Genomic DNA, 19879 nt, shown 5'->3' with positions numbered 1-19879 from the left:
AAGCTTTTCCTCCTTTTTATGTCTCGACCATATTGCTATCATTCAAGTCATTCCATCTAGATTATTTTCAATTATCAACTTTCATTTTACCTTCAAGTACGATTTAACCCTTTTCAGACATTTCTCAATTATTCTACACTCTCTGTACGTTTGTGTCTGAATACTTGATACTTTTCCTTGTAGTTTGACACCCTGGTTCGTGTGGAGCGTCCTCGCCACACTGGCTGTCACGACTTCTGTCGAATCCTCTCCAGTAGCGACTCCGGTTGGGTGATAACTTTAATAGGTAGTCCCCGGTCTGCCAGGTCCAACGTTGTCTCTTCCTCTGTAGCGTAGGTTTTTGTCCCTTCATCATAAAAGACTCTTAGCTGAGCTGGAATTAGGGTCTGGAATCTGATGTTGTTTTCCTTCGGTACCCTCCGTGCTTCCGTGTATTCCTTCCGTCTGGCAAGGATCCCCGGTGCATAATTGTGGTCAAAGCTGATTTTACAGTTGTTCCACATAAAGCCTTTCTTTTGCCATGCCCGTTTAAGCACTTCTTCCTTCGTTCTGTAGCTGAGAAATCTGACTTGAATCGATCTGGGCTGGGCGCCTGCCGGAGACTGCAGTGCTAATGCCTAGTGGGCCCTTTCCATCTGTAGGTCTTTTGCGTCTGGTATGTCAAGGTTCTCTCTAAGCAGCTTCTCCATGAAGTTTACCTTGTTACGTACCCTGTAACTGGGTTGCCAAACCACAGAAATGGACCACTCGTTGGAGTCTGGATTACTAGGAACTAATGAAGTTTTATTAAAGTAATAAGTAACACAGTACTCTAATCGTAAGGATATAAATGCAACAGGTTAGCAATGATAATACACACACGTACACAGAACTAGGGTAATAGGGATCAACCAAGCTCTATCGCAGTCTAGGGGTAAAATGATCAGTCTTAAGTGATGCAGAATTCAGTTCAGTTTAGTACAGTTCGCAGTAATCGCTGTTGTGCCGTTGGAGAGAGAGAGAGGGAGGGGGATGCAATTTGATTCAGGCAGACCTTTGGTGTCTTCGCAGTTGGTTTCGGGTGGACCCTTTTATGTCTTCTATCCCGCTGTGGTCACCGACTGTGACCCCTCTGTTCCGGATACGATCGTTCTTCCGTGGTGAACCCGGCACCCAGGCAAGGGCGGACACACACACCAGGTTCCCACCAATCATACCTTTACACCCTGTGAGCCTATGGTCGGTTCCCGCGAACCAGACCTCCAACTCCCATCAACTTGTGGGGGCACACCGCTCTTTCCAGGGTCTCGTTATCTCATGATCTCGTGGTGTGTGTCGTGCCTTAGCGAACCTGCTCTTTTTATCCCCCTGCTGGGGTATCACCTGTCCATCAAACTTCAAACAGTTCAGGTTCAAAGTAACCGGTCTGTCAATATTCTGAATTGTGTTTCTTTTCCGTTAATCCCTCTCTCCTCTCTTATTAGCATTTTGAATATTTCTCCATTGTCTCTCTTATCTCTCCAATTAGCATTAATCGTTCGATAGCTTGGTTTGGCGTCACAACCTTCAGCTCCTTCGGGAACCCCGTAGATCCTCACATTTTCCCTTCTTGAGCGGCCTTCTTGGTCTATTAGCTTCCACTGGAGCTGCTCTCGTAGCTTTAGCATTTCTGCTATCACTTACTCTGCGTTTTGCAGCCTCTCCTCAGTCCCTACAATCTTCGCTTCGGCTTCATCTAACTTCAAATTAGTTTTTCCTATTTCTCCTTTAATATCTTCCAGCTGTATGTTATCTTGTTGGAAATCACGAATCTCTCTGAGAATCAAAGTCAGGTTCACCAACTCTTCCTCATTATCTCCGTCCTGGCTAATGGTGGGGAAGCTAGCCCCCTCGTGTTGCTGTGACTCGTTGTATTTATCAGCATTCTGAGCGGACTTTTTATTCTTATACCTAGACGTCATCTTTGCCCCTGATATAGTTCGTGATATAGTTATACGATACTAAATATTTGTCTAATTTCGGCTGTGGAGAATTGTACATTCTTTTTTGTTGACAGACCTTTCCCTACACTGCCATTCCCTTGGTGACCCAAGTCCTCCAGCCCCTCCTAATTTCATTCTTGAGCTCCTTCCTGGCACCCTTGTAAACTAACTGTACCTAGTTTCTTGTAACTTTTCCAAGCTTTTCTTTTCTTCTTAACTAGCTTTTCTGTATCCTTTGTACACCATGGTTTTTTTTCACGTTACCATCCTTTCCCTGTCTCAATGGAACATACCTACGCAGAACTCCATGCAAATGTTCCCTGAACATTTGCCACATTTCTGATGTGCATTTCCCTGAGAACATCTGCTCCCAATTTAGGTTCCCAAGTTCCTGCCTAATAGCATCATATTTCCCCCTACTCCAATTAAATGTTTTCCCAAATTGTCTGCTCCCACCTTTCTCCAGCGCTATGGTAAAGGAGATAGAGTTGTGATCACTAACTCCAAAAGTACGTCCAAAATGATATCGTATCTGTTAAATAGGGGCCGTGGACAATTCTGATTTGATGGAGAATGGACGTGAAAGCACAGAGGAACATCTGGAGAAATTTCTGAAACGCCCGTTCACTGCTGTCGTTACTGTGTGGTCATGAATCTTTCGGAGGGTAGGCCTCAAAGTCCCCGGCCTTGCCTGCTTTTGGCGACTGAGAAGGAGGTCGAATCGTTCGGACAGAGATGGCGATCAGTACTCGGTGCCGGAGAGCTGATCAGAGCTTGAAGTTTTCGGATGACTCAGAGTTGGATTGTGGTCAGCATGGCAGGGAGAGTTTTCTTCCTTCTCCCGTCTGCGTGAGATGTGGGACATTTGAGAAACTTTGAACTTTACTGTGCTCACGGACTTCTTCATCAAGTTATGGTACTGTTACACTGTTTGTAACTATATGTTATAATTATGTGGTTTTGTCAGTTTTTTCAGTCTTGGTTTGTCCTGTGTTTTGTGATATCACACCGGAGGAAATAATGTATCATTTCTTAATGCATGCATTATGAAATGACAATAAAAGAGGACTATGTGTATTCATAATCATAAAAAAAACATAAATTGTACAGCATCAAAATTGAGGTATGACTTTTTAGAAGACAGGTAAGAAGAAATATCTTTAGCCAGAGAGTAGTTAATCTGTGGAAAGCTCTGCCACAGACTGCAGTGGAGGCCAAGTCCTTGGGTATATTTAAAGTGGAAGTTGACAGTTTCCTGATCAGTCAGGGCATCAAAGGATATGATGAGAAGGCAGGTGTATGGGGTTGAGTGTGGTCTGGGATCAGCCATAATGGAATGGCAGAACAGACTCGATGGGCTGAATGGCCTAATTCTGTTCCTATGACTTATGGTCTAATACTTTCAAGAGGGGAGTTAAGTAAAATGCAGAATGATCATTTTGTATTCCACTGTTTTATATCTGATTGGAACTTCCCACAAACTCACCACTGCAGAACCAGAAACGGCAACATCCCTAAAACATTTCCTGGAATAATCCTTACATGATAGTAATAGGGCTGGAAACAGCAACTGTTAAAACATAGAAAACCTACAGCACAATACAGGCACTTCGGCCCACAAAGTTGTGCCTACTTTAGAAATTACTAGGCTTACCTATAGCCCTCTATTTTACTAAGCTCCATGTTCCTATCTAAATGTCTCTTAAAAGACCCTATTGCATCCGCCTCCACCACTGTTGCCGGCAGCCCATTCCACACACTCACCATTCTCTAAGTAAAAAATTTACCCCTGACATCTCCTCTGTACCTACTCCCCAGCACCTTAAACCTGTGTCCTCTTGTGGCAACTATTTCAGCCCTGGGAAAAAGCCTCTGACTATCCACACAATCAATGCCTCTCATCACCTTATACACCTCTATCAGGTCACCTCTCATCCTCTGTTGCTCGAAGGAGAAAAGGCCGAGTTCACTCAACCTATTCTCATAAGGCATGCTCCTCAATCCAGGCAACACCCTTGTAAATCTCCTCTGCACCCTTTCTATGGCTTCCACATCCTTCCTGTGGTGAGGCGACCAGAACTGAGCACAGTACTCCAATTGGGGTCTGACCAGGGTCTGACCATAGCTGCAACATTACCTCTGAGCTCCTAAACTCTATTCCACAATTGATGAAGGCCAATACACCATAAGACCATAAGACAAGGGAGCAGAAATCGGCCATTCGGCCCATCAAGTCTGCTCCGCCATTACACTGTACGCCTTCTTAACCACAGAGTCAACCTGTGCAGCTGCTTTGAGCGTCCTATGGACTCGGACCCCAAGATCCCTCTGATCCTCCACACTGCCAAGAGTCTTACCATTAATACTATATTCTGCCATCATATTTGACCTACCAAAATGAACCATTTCACACTTATCTGGGTTGACCTCCATCTGCCACTTCTCAGCCCAGTTTTGCACCCTATCAATGTCCTGCTGTAAACTCTGACAGCCCTCCACACTATCCACAACACCTCCAACCTTTGTGTCATCAGCAAACTTACTAAATTACCTTCACTTCCTCATCCAGGTCATTTATAAAAATCACGAAGAGTAGGGGTCCCAGAACAGATCCCTGAGGCACACCACTGGTCACAGACCTCCATGCAGAATATGACCCGTCTACAACCACTCTTTGCCTTCTGTGGGCAAGCTAGTTCTGGATCCACAAAGCAATGTTCCCTTGGATCCCATGCCTCCTTAATTTCTCAATAAGCCTTGCATGGGGTACCTTATCAAATGCCTTGCTGAAATCTATATACAGTACACTACATCTACTGCTCTTTCTTCATCAATGTGTTTAGTCACATCCTCAAAAAATTTAATCAGGCTTGTAAGGCACGACCTGCCCTTGACAAAGCCATGCCGACTACTCCTAATCATATTATACCTCACCAAATGTTCAAAAATCCTGCTTCTCAGGATCTTCTCCATCAACTTACCAACCACTGAGATAAGACTCACTGGTCTATCTTTCTTGAATAAAGGAACAACATTCGCAACCCTGCAATCCTCCAGAACCTCTTCCATCCCCATTGATGATTCAAAGATCATCGCCAGAGGCTCAACAATCTCTTCCCTCGCCTCCCACAGTAGCTCGGGGTACATCTCATCTGGTCCTGGCGACTTATCCAACTTGATGTTTTCCAAAAGCTCCAGCACATCCTCTTTCTTAATATCTACATGCACAAGCTTTTCAGTCTGCTGAAAGTCATCACTACAATCACCAAGACCCTTTTCCATAGCGAATACTGAAGTAAAGTATTCATTAAGTACCTCTGCTATTTCCTCCAGTTCCATACTCACTTGCCCACTGTCACACTTGATAGGTCCTATTATTTCATGTCTTATTCTCTTGCTCTTTACATACTCATAGAATGCCTTGAGGTTTTCCTTAATCCTGCCCGCCAAGGCCTTCTCATAGCCCCTTCTGGCTCTCCTAATTTCGTTCTTAAACTCCTTCCTATTAGCCTTATAATCTTCTAGATCTCTAACATTACCTAGCTCTCTGAACCTTTTGTCTGAATACAGTAACAACTTCAAAACGAAGTATCAGCTTGGGTTTTCTGGCAGTCAATTTAGAAAATCAGGATGATGAGGGGTTTTGCTGCGACTGGATTTCAAAACCAGATGTTTAGGAACTGTTTGAACTTTCTTTCCATATTCCACTCTTTGTTCTAATGGATGTTTATCCATAGGTTACATTCATCTTGCAGGATGACACTGAGGTGGAACACAGGCCATGGACACACCACAGGCAGCATTGGGAACCATCTGAGTGAAGGCAGAGAAGGACCTTATCCAATGGCTACAAAGTATGTGACACTCTCATAACACTACAATAAGTAAGAATGGCCTTAAAAATAATAATAACTAATATAACCTGGCATGTCAACTTATTCTCTTCATGTGGAGAGCAATTCTGGAGTACTTTCTCATGCTTATCTCAGTGTAAGATTTACTTTGTTCAGTTAATATTCTTTGAGTTATAAACTATTACATTTTATCCACAGGTATCTAAGGCAGTGTGCAACAGCATCTGCATAGCTTATTTGCAATGTACAAATTAACTTCCATCACATCACACGTTAAGAGAATTAAGGGATATTCGGGTGGATACAGGAAATGGGGCTATAATCTCCTATAATCCTATAAAAGATCAGCTATAATCTCACTGAATACTGCAGTAGACAAAAGTGGAATAGTGGAGTTTACAGGGGCAGGGGACAAAGGTTTTCAAGGCCACACACAGGCACAAATACATAACCACACTTTCTAACAATAAACTCTATGCATGCTCTGCCTTAAAACAATTTTCCTTTTTTTTGTAATTTATTTTTTATTCTATTTCATCATCAAACAAAAATTTCCATAAGATGTATTTCAGATACTGTATATATATATATATATATATATATATATATATATATATCATATAATCATATTTGTCACAAATCTCCACATAATATTTTTCTGAGGTATACATTTATAGAAAGGAGAGGAAAGAGAGAACAATAGAAGGAAGAAAACTATGAGAGTAAGGAGTGATCTTTTTTTTAAAATAACATATTCATTGACTTGTGAGAATAAAATCAGGCCTATGAGGTATTATGTAGTTAAGACTATTTTTTCCCAGTATGAATCACATTGTTCCAACTTATGATTAACAGATGCTGGTATCTTCTCCATTTTCTAAATGTCCATTGTAATTTCCATCCATACATTTAAAGTTGGGCTCTCCTGTGATAACCATTTCCTGGTAAGAGTCTTTTTACCAGCCACCAGCAGTATATTCATTAAATATTTATCTCTTTTGAAGCATTCTTGAGGTATAAACCCAAAATATATGGTCTTACTTTCTAATGGTATTTCACATCTAAAGATGTTTTGTAGGGCATTGTGCATCCCACTCCAATAGTCTTTGATAGTGGGGCATTCCCAGAAAATATGATAATGGTTTGCATTTTGATTTCCACAATTTCTCCAGCAAACAGGGAGTTACTACCATGATGGGATTTCTGAGAAGGTGTAATAAAATATCTTATCAAGTTTTTCCACCCGAACTCCCTCCATTTCTGTGAACTGGTACACTTCCATTGATACCTCCATATTATTGTCCATTCTTCCTCAGATATTATTATCCCTCCTTCCTTCTCCCATTTTGTTTTAATGTGTGAAGTCGAATGTGTTTTAAGATTTGACAAACCCTTATGCACGCTTGAAATTATTCTACTACCATTGTCTGAATTATATGCTTTTCTAAATAGCTCTATCAGACATGTACTTGCCTTGGTTACGTTTTTAACTGTCCTATTAACATACTGTCGCATCTGTAAATACCGGTAAAAGTCTTGTTTTTCTAATAAGTGTTTCTCTTTGAGCATTTCAAAACTGAACAGTGTTCCTTCTTTCATTATATTGTAAATAGCTGTTATTCCTTTAGCTGTCCAACCTTAAATCTAGCATCTAGTTTATTCGGTGTAAAATCCGAGTCATATGCACAGCAATTAAGAATTGCAATGTCTCTCTCTAGTTTATATTCTTTTATAATAGTTTTCCATATTTTAAGAGTCCATTTCACCCACAAGTTATTAATAGTATTTATGTAATCTTGTAGGTTGTTATCATCCAAAATTGCCTGTATGGGGATGGAAACTATCCTCTCCTCAATGTTTTTCCATTGAGCATCATATAATGGGTTGCACCAGCATATCACAGCTCTCAACTGTGCTGCAAAATAATAATCTCGAAGAGAAGGTAGGCCCCATCCCCCTTTTCCTTGGCTAATTGCAAAGTTTTGAGACGAACCCTGGGCCTTTTACCTTGCCATATATATCTTGATAGCATCTTGTTCCATTCATTGAATTGATTTTGGTTAATCCATATTGGTAGGGTCTCAAAGAGATATAGTAGTCTGGGCAGTATATTAATTTTAATAGATTCAATCCTTGAACTGAGACCAAGAAAAGGAAGGACAAGCAGCATCTATAGGAAGAGGCGCAGTCGACATTTCAGGCCGAGACCCTTCGTCAGGACTAACTGAAGGAAGAGTGAGTAAGGGATTTGAAAGCTGGAGGGGGAGGGGGAGATGCAAAATGATAGGAGAAGACAGGAGGGGGAGGGATAGAGCCGAGAGCTGGACAGGTGATAGGCAAAAGGGGATACGAGAGGATCATGGGACAGGAGGTCCGGGAAGAAAGACAAGGGGGGGGGGTGACCCAGAGGATGGGCAAGAGGTATATTCAGAGGGACAGAGGGAGAAAAAGGAGAGTGAGAGAAAGAATGTGTGCATAAAAATGAGTAACAGATGGGGTACGAGGGGGAGGTGGGGCCTTAGCGGAAGTTAGAGAAGTCGATGTTCATGCCATCAGGTTGGAGGCTACCCAGACGGAATATAAGGTGTTGTTCCTCCAACCTGAGTGTGGCTTCATCTTTACAGTAGAGGAAGCCATGGATAGACATGTCAGAATGGGAATGGGATGTGGAATTAAAATGTGTGGCCACTGGGAGATCCTGCTTTCTCTGGCGGACAGAGCGTAGATGTTCAGCAAAGCAGTCTCCCAGTCTGCGTCGGGTCTCACCAATATATAAAAGGCCACATCGGGAGCACCGGACGCAGTATATCACCCCAGTCGACTCACAGGTGAAGTGATGCCTCACCTGGAAGGACTGTTTGGGGCCCTGAATGGTGGTAAGGGAGGAAGTGTAAGGGCATGTGTAGCACTTGTTCCGCTTACACGGATAAGTGCCAGGAGGGAGATCAGTGGGGAGGGATGGGGGGGACGAATGGACAAGGGAGTTGTGTAGGGAGCGATCCCTGCGGAATGCAGAGAGACGGGGGGAGGGAAAGATGTGCTTAGTGGTGGGATCCCGTTGGAGGTGGCAGAAGTTACGGAGAATAATATGTTGGACCCGGAGGCTGGTGGGGTGGTAGGTGAGGACCAGGGGAACCCTATTCCTAGTGGGGTGGCGGGAGGAAGGAGTGAGAGCAGATGTACGTGAAATGGGGGAGATGCGTTTAAGAGCAGAGTTGATAGTGGAGGAAGGGAAGCCCCTTTCTTTAAAAAATGAAGACATCTCCCTCGTCCTAGAATGAAAAGCCTCATCCTGAGAGCAGATGCGGCGGAGACGGAGGAATTGCGAGAAGGGGATGGCGTTTTTGCAAGAGACAGGGTGAGAAGAGGAATAGTCCAGATAGCTGTGAGAGTCAGTAGGCTTATAGTCTACTATAATAGTCTCGCAATTCCTCCGTCTCCGCCGCATCTGCTCTCAGGATGAGGCTTTTCATTCTAGGACGAGGGAGATGTCTTCATTTTTTAAAGAAAGGGGCTTCCCTTCCTCCACTATCAACTCTGCTCTTAAACGCATCTCCCCCATTTCACGTACATCTGCTCTCACTCCTTCCTCCCGCCACCCCACTAGGAATAGGGTTCCCCTGGTCCTCACCTACCACCCCACCAGCCTCCGGGTCCAACATATTATTCTCCGTAACTTCCGCCACCTCCAACGGGATCCCACCACTAAGCACATCTTTCCCTCCCCCCGTCTCTCTGCATTCCGCAGGGATCGCTCCCTACACAACTCCCTTGTCCATTCTTCCCCCCCCATCCCTCCCCACTGATCTCCCTCCTGGCATTTATTCGTGTAAGTGGAATAAGTGCTACACATGCCCTTACACTTCCTCCCTTACCACCATTCAGGGCCCCAAACAGTCCTTCCAGGTGAGGCATCATTTCACCTGTGAGTCGACTGGGGTGATATACTGCGTCCGGTGCTCCCGATGTGGCCTTTTATATATTGGTGAGACCCGACGCAGACTGGGAGACCGCTTTGCTGAACATCTACGCTCTGTCCGCCAGAGAAAGCAGGATCTCCCAGTGGCCACACATTTTAATTCCACATCCCATTCCCATTCTGACATGTCTATCCACGGCCTCCTCTACTGTAAAGATGAAGCCACACTCAGGTTGGAGGAACAACACCTTATATTCCGTCTGGGTAGCCTCCAACCTGATGGCATGAACATCGACTTCTCTAACTTCCGCTAAGGCCCCACCTCCCCCTCGTACCCCATCTGTTACTCATTTTTATGCACACATTCTTTCTCTCACTCTCCTTTTTCTCCCTCTGTCCCTCTGAATATACCTCTTGCCCATTCTCTGGGTCACCCCCCCCTCCTTGTCTTTCTTCCCGGACCTCCTGTCCCATGATCCTCTCGTATCCCCTTTTGCCTATCATCTGTCCAGCTCTCGGCTCTATCCCTCTCCCTCCTGTCTTCTCCTATCATTTTGCATCTCCCCCTCCCCCTCCAGCTTTCAAATCCCTTACTCACTGTTCCTTCAGTTAGTCCTGACGAAGGGTCTCGGCCTGAAACGTCGACTGCGCCTCTTCCTATAGATGCTGCTTGGCCTGCTGCGTTCACCAGCAACTTTGATGTATGTTGCTTGAATTTCCAGCATCTGCAGAATTCCTGTTGTTTGCCAAGAAAAGGAATTAGGTTCCATCTTGTTATATCTTCCTTAATTTTTTTTATATATATAGGCTGATAATTGCATTCTGATAATTTTGCCAAATCTTTTGGCATATTGATGCCCAAATATTTGACGGACCCTGTTTGCTATGCCCAAGGATATCTACCTTCAATTTCTCTTGGTGGGCTATAGTTATATGAAAGTAGTTGGTCTTGTTGATCTTGTATCCTGATAATTGGCCATATTGTTCAATGGACTGCATCAATTTAGGTAAAGAGTATGTTGGTTGCCCTGGATTAGATTATTAGATTAGATTAGATTAGATTATGAGGACACGCAGTCCTCTTTTATTGTCATTTAGTAATGCTTGCATTAAGAAATGATACAATATTCCTCCGGTGTGATATCACAAAAACACAGGACAGACCAAGACTGAAAAACTAACAAAAACCACATAATTATAACATATAGTTACAACAGTGCAACAATACCATAACTTGATGAAGAACAGACCATGGCACAGTAAAAAAAGTTCAAAGTCTCTTGAATGTCCCACATCTCACGCAGACGGGAGAAAGAAGAAAACTCTCCCTGCCATGCCTGACCACAGTCCGACTCTGAGTCGTCCGAAAACTTCGAGCCTCCGATCAGCCCCCTGATACTGAGTACCGAGCACCATCTCTATCCGAACGATTCGACCTTAGCCTCGGTCGCCAGCAGCAGGCAAAGCGGGGGATTTTGGGGCCTTCCCTCCGGAAGATTCTCGATTGCCAAGTAACAGCGGCAGCGAACCGGCGTTTCAGAAATTTCTCCAGATGTTCCTCTGTGCTTTCACGGCTGTCTCCATCAAACCAGAATTGTCCACGGCCCCTATTTAACGGATACGATATCATTTTCACTGGAGAGCTGCGCGCGCGCATCGCGCTGCCATCTTCTCCTCCCGCCATATAGGTCAAAATGTCATCCGCGTAACAGGCCAATTTATGTTCTGTTCCTTTAATAGTAATTCCCCTGATATCTTCATTTTGTCTGATGTATTGAGCTAATGGTTCCAGATATAATGCGAAGAGTAGCAGTGACCATGCACAACCTTGTCTCGTGCCCCTTTCTATGGTAAAACTATTAGATAAATATCCATTGATTTTAATCCTGGCAGTAGGATTGTTGTATAGTGCCTGTATAGTTTTAATAACTGTCATGTAGACCAAATCTATGTAAAACTCTATATACAAAATTCCAATTAACTGAATCAAATGCCTTTTCAGCGTCCACGCTTATCGCTATTGCTTCAATTTCATTTTTAAAAATATGATCCATAATGTGAAGTGTCCTTCGTATATTGTCTTATGTTTGGCGTTGTTGTATAAAACCTGTCTGATCATTATGTATCAGTGTTGGTAAAAACTCTTCTAATCGTTTGGCCATGATGGAGGTAAATATTCTATGATCCACATTAAGAACAGATATTGGTCTAAATGACCCACATTCCATTTTATCCTTGCCTTCTTTCGGTATAACTAGTAAAATCTCTTCCTAGCTCTTCTTTCAGTTAGTCCTGACGAAGGGCCTCAGCCCGAAACGTCGACTGTACCTCTTCCTAGAGATGCTGCCTGGCCTGCTGCTTTCACCAGCAACTTTGATGTGTGTTGCTTGAATTTCCAGCATCTGCAGATTTCCTCATGTTGTCCCTGATCAGACCATGTTTCTCCAAATGCCCATAGATCCTATCTCTAAGAATCTTTTCCAACAGCTTTCCCACCACAGACATAAGGCTCACTGGTCTATAATTACCTGGACTATCCCTACTACCTTTTTTTTTGGGGACAACATTCGCCTCCCTCCAATCCTCCAGTACTGTTCCCGTGGACCACGAGGACATAAAGATTGTAGCCAGAGTCTCAGCAATCTCTTCCCTCACCTCGTGGAGCAGCCTGGGTAATATTCTGTCAGGCCCCATGGTCTTATCCGTCCTAATGTATTTTAACAACTCCAACACCTCCTCTCCCTTAATATCAACATGCTCCAGAACATCAACCTCACTCATATTGTCCTCACCGTCACCAAGTTCCCTCTCATTGGTGAATACCGAAGAGAAGTATTCATTGAGGTGCTCGCTCACTTCCACAGCCTGCAGGCACATCTTCCCACCTTTATCTCTAATCGGTCCTACCTTCACTCCTGTCATCCTTTTGTTCTTCACATAATTGAAGAATGCCTTGGGGTTTTCCTTTACCCTACTCGTTAAGGCCTTCTCATGCCCCTTCTTGCTCCTCTCAGCCCCTTCTTAAGTTCCTCTCTTATTATGTCTCCCCTCTCGCTGTGAAATGGGGACACCTCTTTTTCCCTTATTAGGGTGAGAGAGAGTGCCTGTGGTATGTCAAATTACTGGGTAAACAAGTAGTCTTTGGGTCCTGCAAGTCTGTGTCTTATTGATGCTTTGCAGCACGCTTGAGTGCTCGATGGGGTGGAGGAGTGGGAGCCCCAATGCTTTTTTGCTGATGGGGGAGGTCGTTGCCTTGCTGCTACTTTTGCATGGGAGGTGGGCCGGGTGCTGGGGTTCTAATGTCTAACTGTCATTCGTTCTTTGGGGCAGTCCTCTGTTTTGTGGATGTTTGTGAAGAAAATGAATTTCAGGATGTGCATCGTATACATTTCTTTGACATTAAATGTACCTATTGAACCTATTATTTCTTGGAGGATACAATTACAAGATCAAATTCAGGAGGTCAACTAATCATTGAAACGCTAAGGAATTGTCCAGTTTATCCTTGGAAAAGGAAATAGCTGAAAAAATTTACAAGAGAGAACACTGCTCTTGATGTATTCCAATTTACGTAAATCAGAAGTCTCCTTAATATGACTCGGATGATGCAAAGGAAAACCAGAAAGGACCCCATACTGTTCCAAGTCTACATTGCTACCAGAATGGTTGGAATGTGCAGCAGAAATGCCAGTTACCCCATTTTTACCAGCGTCGGGATGAACTTACCCTTGACAGGAGCTGCCTTATGTGGGGATTGAGATTTGTTGTACCATCCAAGCTGAGAGCTAAATTGTTGGAGGAGCTACCTGCTGGTCATCTAGATGTGGTCAGAATGAAAGTGTTGGCTTAAAGCTTTGTCTGGTGGCCTGGGATTGATCAGCAGACTGGGCAGCTTGTCATGCATTATTTGGGATGCTAACACATCCAGAAGATGCCAAAAGCAGCATCTCTCCATCCCTGAGAATAGTCTGTATTGCCCTGGCAGAGGATTCATGTGAATTTTGCTGGGCCATTCACGGGCACAAATTTCTTGGTCGTAGTGGATGCAGCTACAAAATGGTCAGGAGTGTTCCTAATAGTCTCCTCCACAGTCACATACATTAAGAGTTGAGAAGCCCTTACACAAGGACTGGTATTCCAGAACACTTCATCAGATAATGGACTACAGTTTATTATGAAACAATTTCAGTCATTTCTGAAAATGAAAGAAATAAGACACATTACATCTACACTGTACCATCCAGCTACAAATGGCTTGGTGGTACGTTTTATCCAGAGTCTATATCATGAGCAATGTCAGCAGAACACACCACACCTACACTGAATCAGAAGCTCACCAAATTCCTCCTTGCATATCGCAATACAGCACACTCCACAACCAACAATTCACCAGCTTTGTTCTCATATTTTCTCAACTGGGTGCTCTGGCCTGCTGTTCAGTTGAGTAAAGTTCCAAGATACAGCAAAAGCTTGGAGTGCTGACCTAGCTGCAGAAGGCTGAACTTGTGAATATGATAACAATATTCGCCTGGACTGTTACAAACAAGATATATTTCGCCATCTTGAGTGGGCTGGAAGTTGGCCGTTGCCCTCACACGTACATGTTTAAAGAGCTTTTCATGACTTAAATACTTTAATCAGGAGTATAGGGAATTCTGAGTACAAGGCTGAGCTGGGGGGATATGTCAAATTATCTCTGAGTATGGCTGCGAGGGTCAGAAAGAGCTACGCTTGATGACATTACAGGAGAAAGACACAGATATTATCTGATCAGGAGCAAGTCAGCTCTACAAGTTTGTGCTGATCTTCACCACTACACAACACATAGAAGACATCTGGAGAAAAGGTTAGTCATGCTAAGTGCAAAACTTTGGATACAAGGTGCAAAGTGCTGGAAAGCATTAAGCATGCCAAAGACAAAGGATTAAAACAAATTCAATGCAAAGGTCTGAAGGAGATGGAAGGAGTTTGGTAAGAGTTATCTGTGCCATGTGCCAGAGGCAAAAGGCTGGATGGCTGGTGTAGGAGTGTCTGCTTGGCAGTTTGCTGTGCAAGATCCAGAAACACTGAGGAGGGTGGGGAGTGGTGTGCATCACATCCCTCGTCAAAACAACGTGTATGCTCTGATATTCACTGTTCCTTCCCCAGGAGAGTTTCCTTTATTGTTTGCTGTGGAGCACCTTTTCATTTCTCAAAATGAAAACAGGCATTATGAAAAGACTAGAAAGCAAAATTAATTTCAGCCAAAGCAATGTTATCAGGTGAAAATTCTTTCAAATTCTGCTGGTATTATTCAGCTTTTGAAAATGCATAGGGTGACTTGACTGTCAGACTGAACGAATATAGTGGTATTGTATATGGAAAATGGTTATTGAAGCTATTTTTCAAAATTTCAAAGCCACATTCACCATTGACACACAGGACTTGATAGGCAAAGCAACGACTTGCATGTCTAAGATTCTTTCTGGTTGTGACTAAAACTTAACATCACCTGGCTGCTGACACAAAGTTGATCATTCTCTCATATGCCTTATGTGGCCAATGAGGCTGAATGGATGGCGATTTGCTCAGCCAGTCCATTCCATAATCCCATTCCACAGACCCAAACATTAATACCTTCTGACACTTCAATGAAGTATGAGCAAATTCTGAACATCAAGATCAGTCAACTGCCTCTCTATATTATGCTTCACAGTATTTACCATATTCAGTAGAAAACAATTCAGATTTTATTTAGAGCTTCCCTATTTCCACCTTTAGTGCCATGAGTTTGTGAAGAAAGTGTTGTGTATACCATGAGTGGGCAAGCACCTTGCATTGAGTATTCACATGAACAGCTTTATGCAAAATGCAAGCAGTATCTTGGAGTGCAGAACACATCAGTGGGAGCAATGATTTGGAATCACTGTGAGGTAGTTCCAGTGTTCTCAGGCAACAGAAAATGTTCTCTGCACTGGAGCCATTGATACCTAAAGAATAAAGGAGCTTGTAGCAAAGCTAACGTAATAATTGTAGACATATTTAATATTCTTATACACTGGCCAAGTCAAATTGCAAAGATATTCTTGAAAATAGGCTCACAATATTTATTTAAGACAGATTCATACCGGTGTATTATGGATATAATCAGGGACTTTGCTGCTTTAAATTTAGTCATGTTTAATGACACAGGGTTAATTAGTTATCACAGAGTAAGGAAAGTATTGGGAAAAAGGGAATTAGAACTTGATGATTTTCAGAACTTTAAAAATATATTTCATTATTTGCAACAAAGATATCTAGCACCGAGAAAACCACAAAACCACCACATTGTCACTAATGCCAATCCTTCCTTGGCCTAATCCCTTACTATCCATGACATCCAACCACATGCACCTGACCCAACAACCCCACCCACTAGGTGTATCAGTTTCCTCCCTGTCAGTCCTGTCTTTAACGCAGCCATTCTTTAGCCCCACTCACATCAAAGGCAAGTCCCATTTCCACCCCACCCCCCGGCAGTTGCAGAGCCACTGCAGTGACTGCCCCCTCACTACATCCTCAAGCTGGGAGCCAGCAGCCAGCAGCCAGCAGCCAGCAACCAGCAACCAGCAACCATCTCTCACTTTTGCCCCACAGAGGGATACAGAGGTCACTTGAGAGCAAATGCAGCCTATAGCTCAACTTTGGCACCTCCTACTCCACCAACATTATCTCTGCATTATCTCTGACATCAACAAGCGTCTGTCCACCACACCACACTGGTTTCATTTAAAACCTCTCCTACTTCCACCACCTGATACCCAGCTTCTTACTAGTTCACTACTTCATTTCCCTTGGATAAAGAGGCACTGGTAACTCACACACACGTCCAGAAAGAGCTTGCAAATGTTTCCAGAAGAGTAATTGACCAATTTTTAGTTGTTTAAGTACATAACAAACAGGGTGGAAGAAAAGGAAGCAGTGGGTATAGAGTACTTATATTTCCAAACATTCATTTGATAGCCTATATGAGAGGCTATCTTTGTGTTTCCTGTACACTCAGATCTCTTTGAACTTCTGGATTCAATAGTTTCACTCCATTTACAATAATATTCTGCTTCATATTCCTTCCTTAAAGTTTACAACCTCAAATTTAGCACTTTATTTTCCATCAGCTTATCTTATTGCTAATTAATCAGAGGGTGATCAATCACTGGAAACTAAAAGTTATGAATTATCCCTTAATCCCCTCCTTCCATTATTTTACTCTCTACTCACAATTAGTAACAAATTAGCTAATCATTTTTCAATAAGAATCCTTCAGTAAAGATCACAGTTTCTTGCCTTGTTCTGAAGCCTATATTAGCAGTGAGTTGTAGGGCATTCTATAACTCACTGCTAATTGAACAATTGCTGGTTAATTGGAAAAGTCCTTGGAGAGTACATGGGAACTGTCACAAAATGATAGGGAACTGTTTAATGACTGCTTGGGTCTCAGCTATTTACAGTTATGGGCGTAATCAACTTCTACCACTTCTTTCATCACAAGTGGAGATGTTTGCTGATCGAACTTCAAACTTCAATTTCATTTAAATTATCTCAGTTGATGGAGCAGCCCATACCTGCATGCAATGATATTTTCTTACAGTCAGCGCATCTGTAAGCTCTCATGCTTACCCATGTATGGCTTTGTGCCTGCAATCGAGGTGATTTCTTTCTCCTCCTTTACTATTGCTGCAATGTTGAAGTCTGTGATGTGCACATGCCCTGAAAAGTTTCAGATAAAATACAGATGTTTAACACAGTCAAATTGTAATTATGAAAGCTGATCTCTAATAGGAATTACATGGACTCACAGTAATCAGGCCACACTCCTCACTCAATCTGTTAAGTAGAGACATTTGTAATTACGGGAAATCTTAAACAGAGGCACAGGGAATTCCAAAAGTACTTAGACAGACACAAGAGACTGCAGATTCTGGAATTTGGAGCAACAAACAATTTCCTGAGTAAGACAACAAGTTGAGCAGCACTTGTGGTGGTGGTGGGGGGGAGGGTTTGTGAGAGTGGGAAGGAATTGTTGACATTTCAAGACAAAACCTGTGTCAGAACTGTAAATAAATACTTAGTAGGTCACAGATGAGCAAAACAATGTTTCCCTGAAGCAGAGAAAAGAGGTAGAGAAGGAAGAAATGAAAAGAAAGGGAAAGCATGTAATAGGGTGAAGGCAGGAGTAATTATACAAAATCTGCATTATTGTCCAAGGTTTGGCGTATAGATGTCCTACATAAGACCATATGATGTAGGAGCAGAATTAGGCTACTTGGCCCATTGAGTCTGCTCCACCATTTCATCACAGCTGATCCAATTTTCCTCTGAATCCCAATCTCCTGCCTTCCTCCCTGTATCCCTTCATACCCTGACCAATCAAGAATCTATCAACTTCTGTCTTAAATATACTTAAAGACTTGGCCTCCACAGCCGCCTGTGGCAAAGAATTCCACCCTCTAGCTAAAGACATTATTCCTCATCTCCATTCTAAAAGGCCTCTCCTCTATTCTGAGGCTGTGCTATCTGGTCTTAGACTCTCCCACCATAGGATACATCCTCTCCATATCCACCCTATCAAGGCCTTTCACCATTCAATAGGTTTCAATGGGGTCACCCCTCACTCTTCTGAATTCTAGTGAACACAGTCCCAGAGCCATCAAATGGTCTTCATATGACAAGACGTCCTTTCATCCTTTCATCCATTCAGCGCATTCTTTTGAAGATAAGGGGCCCCAAACTGTTCACAGTACTCCAAGTGAGGCCTCACCAGAGCTTTATAAAATCTCAACGTTACATCCTTGCTTTTATATTCTGGTTCCCTTGTAATGTATGCTAGCATTGCATTTGCCTTCCTCACCACAGACAAGAACCTCCAAATTAACCTTTTGAGAATTCTGCCCCAGGTCCAAGTCGCTTTGCACCTTAGTTTTTTGCATTTTCTTTCCATTTAGAAAATAGTCGACCCTTTAATGTCTTCTACCAAAGTGCATGACCGTACACTTCCCAACACTGTATTCCATCTGCCCATTCTCCTCTTCAGTCTAAGTCCCCTGTAGCCTCTCTTCTCCCTCAAAACCACCTGCCCCTTCACCTCTCTTCATATTGTCTGCAAACTTTACAACAAAGTATTAATTCCATCATCCAAATCATTGACATATAATGTAAAAAGGATCGGTCCCAACATAGGCCCCCATTGTTCACCATTAGTCACCAGCAGTTAACCAGAAAAGGCTCCCTTTATTCCCACTCTTTGCCTCCTGCCAGTCAGCCACTGCTTTACCTATGCTAATATCTTTCCTGTATTACCATGGTTTATAGCTTGTTAAGCAGCCTCATGTGTGGCACCTTGTCAAAGGCCTCCTGAAAATCCAAGTACACAACATCAACTGATTCTCCTTTGTCTATCCTACTTGTAATTTCTTCAAAGAATTCCAACAAGGCAATATTTTCCCTTGAGGAAACCATGCTGACCACGGCCTATTTTATCATGTGTCTCCAAGTACACCGACACCTCATCCTTAATAATTGACTTCAGCATCCTCCCAACCACTGAGGTCTGACTAACTGGCCTGTAATTTCCTTTCTTCTGCCTCTGTCCCTTCTTGAAGAGTGGAGTGACACTTGCAATTTTCCAGTCTTGAAAGATAATTACTAATGCCTCCATGATCTCTTCAGCCAACTCTTTCAGAAATCTGGGGTGTACACCATCTGGTCCAAGTGACTTATCTATCTTCAGACCTTTCAGTTTCCCAAGAATCTTCTCTCTAGTTATAGAAGCTTCACACATTTCATGACTTCTGACACCTGGATCTTCCACCATACTGCTAGCGTCTTCCACAGTGACCACTGACACAAAATACTTATTCAGTTCATCGACCATTTTGTTGTCCCCCATTACTACCTTCCCTGCATCATTTTCCAGTGGTCCGACATCCACTCTCATCTCCCTTTAACACTTTATGTATCTGAAGAAACTTTAGGTATCCTCTTTAATAGTATTAGAAACACAAAAAACATAGAAAACATAGAAAACCTACAGCACAATGCAGGCCCTTCGGCCCACAAAGCTGTGCCGAACATGTCCTTACCTTAGAACTACTTAGGGTTACCCACACCCCTCTATTTTTCTGAGA

General features: G+C 43.0%; 1 protein-coding gene across 4 annotated transcripts in view; it reads right to left on the bottom strand.

Annotated features, from left to right (window-relative positions):
* Positions 1-19879, bottom strand: part of LOC134348977 (serine/threonine-protein kinase 32A-like) — a 343099-nt gene that overhangs the window by 89673 nt on the left and 233547 nt on the right. For 3 of the 4 annotated variants that reach the window (XR_010018548.1, XM_063052790.1, XM_063052792.1), the window contains exon 6: positions 17373-17462. The exons of the other annotated variant lie outside the window; for it this stretch is intronic. Coding sequence is in view for 2 of the 3 variants with exons in the window: in XM_063052790.1 (XP_062908860.1) it covers positions 17373-17462 (90 nt within the window). In the remaining variant the exon portion in view is untranslated. The remainder of the gene's footprint in view (positions 1-17372; positions 17463-19879) is intronic. 4 annotated transcript variants of the gene reach the window in all.

The sequence above is a fragment of the Mobula hypostoma genome, chromosome 7 (assembly GCF_963921235.1).
Source record: "Mobula hypostoma chromosome 7, sMobHyp1.1, whole genome shotgun sequence".
In the NCBI taxonomy this organism is placed as follows: Eukaryota; Metazoa; Chordata; class Chondrichthyes; order Myliobatiformes; family Myliobatidae; genus Mobula; species Mobula hypostoma.
The sequence above is the reverse complement of the archived record's forward strand: the minus strand, read 5'-3'. Positions and strand labels throughout refer to the sequence as shown.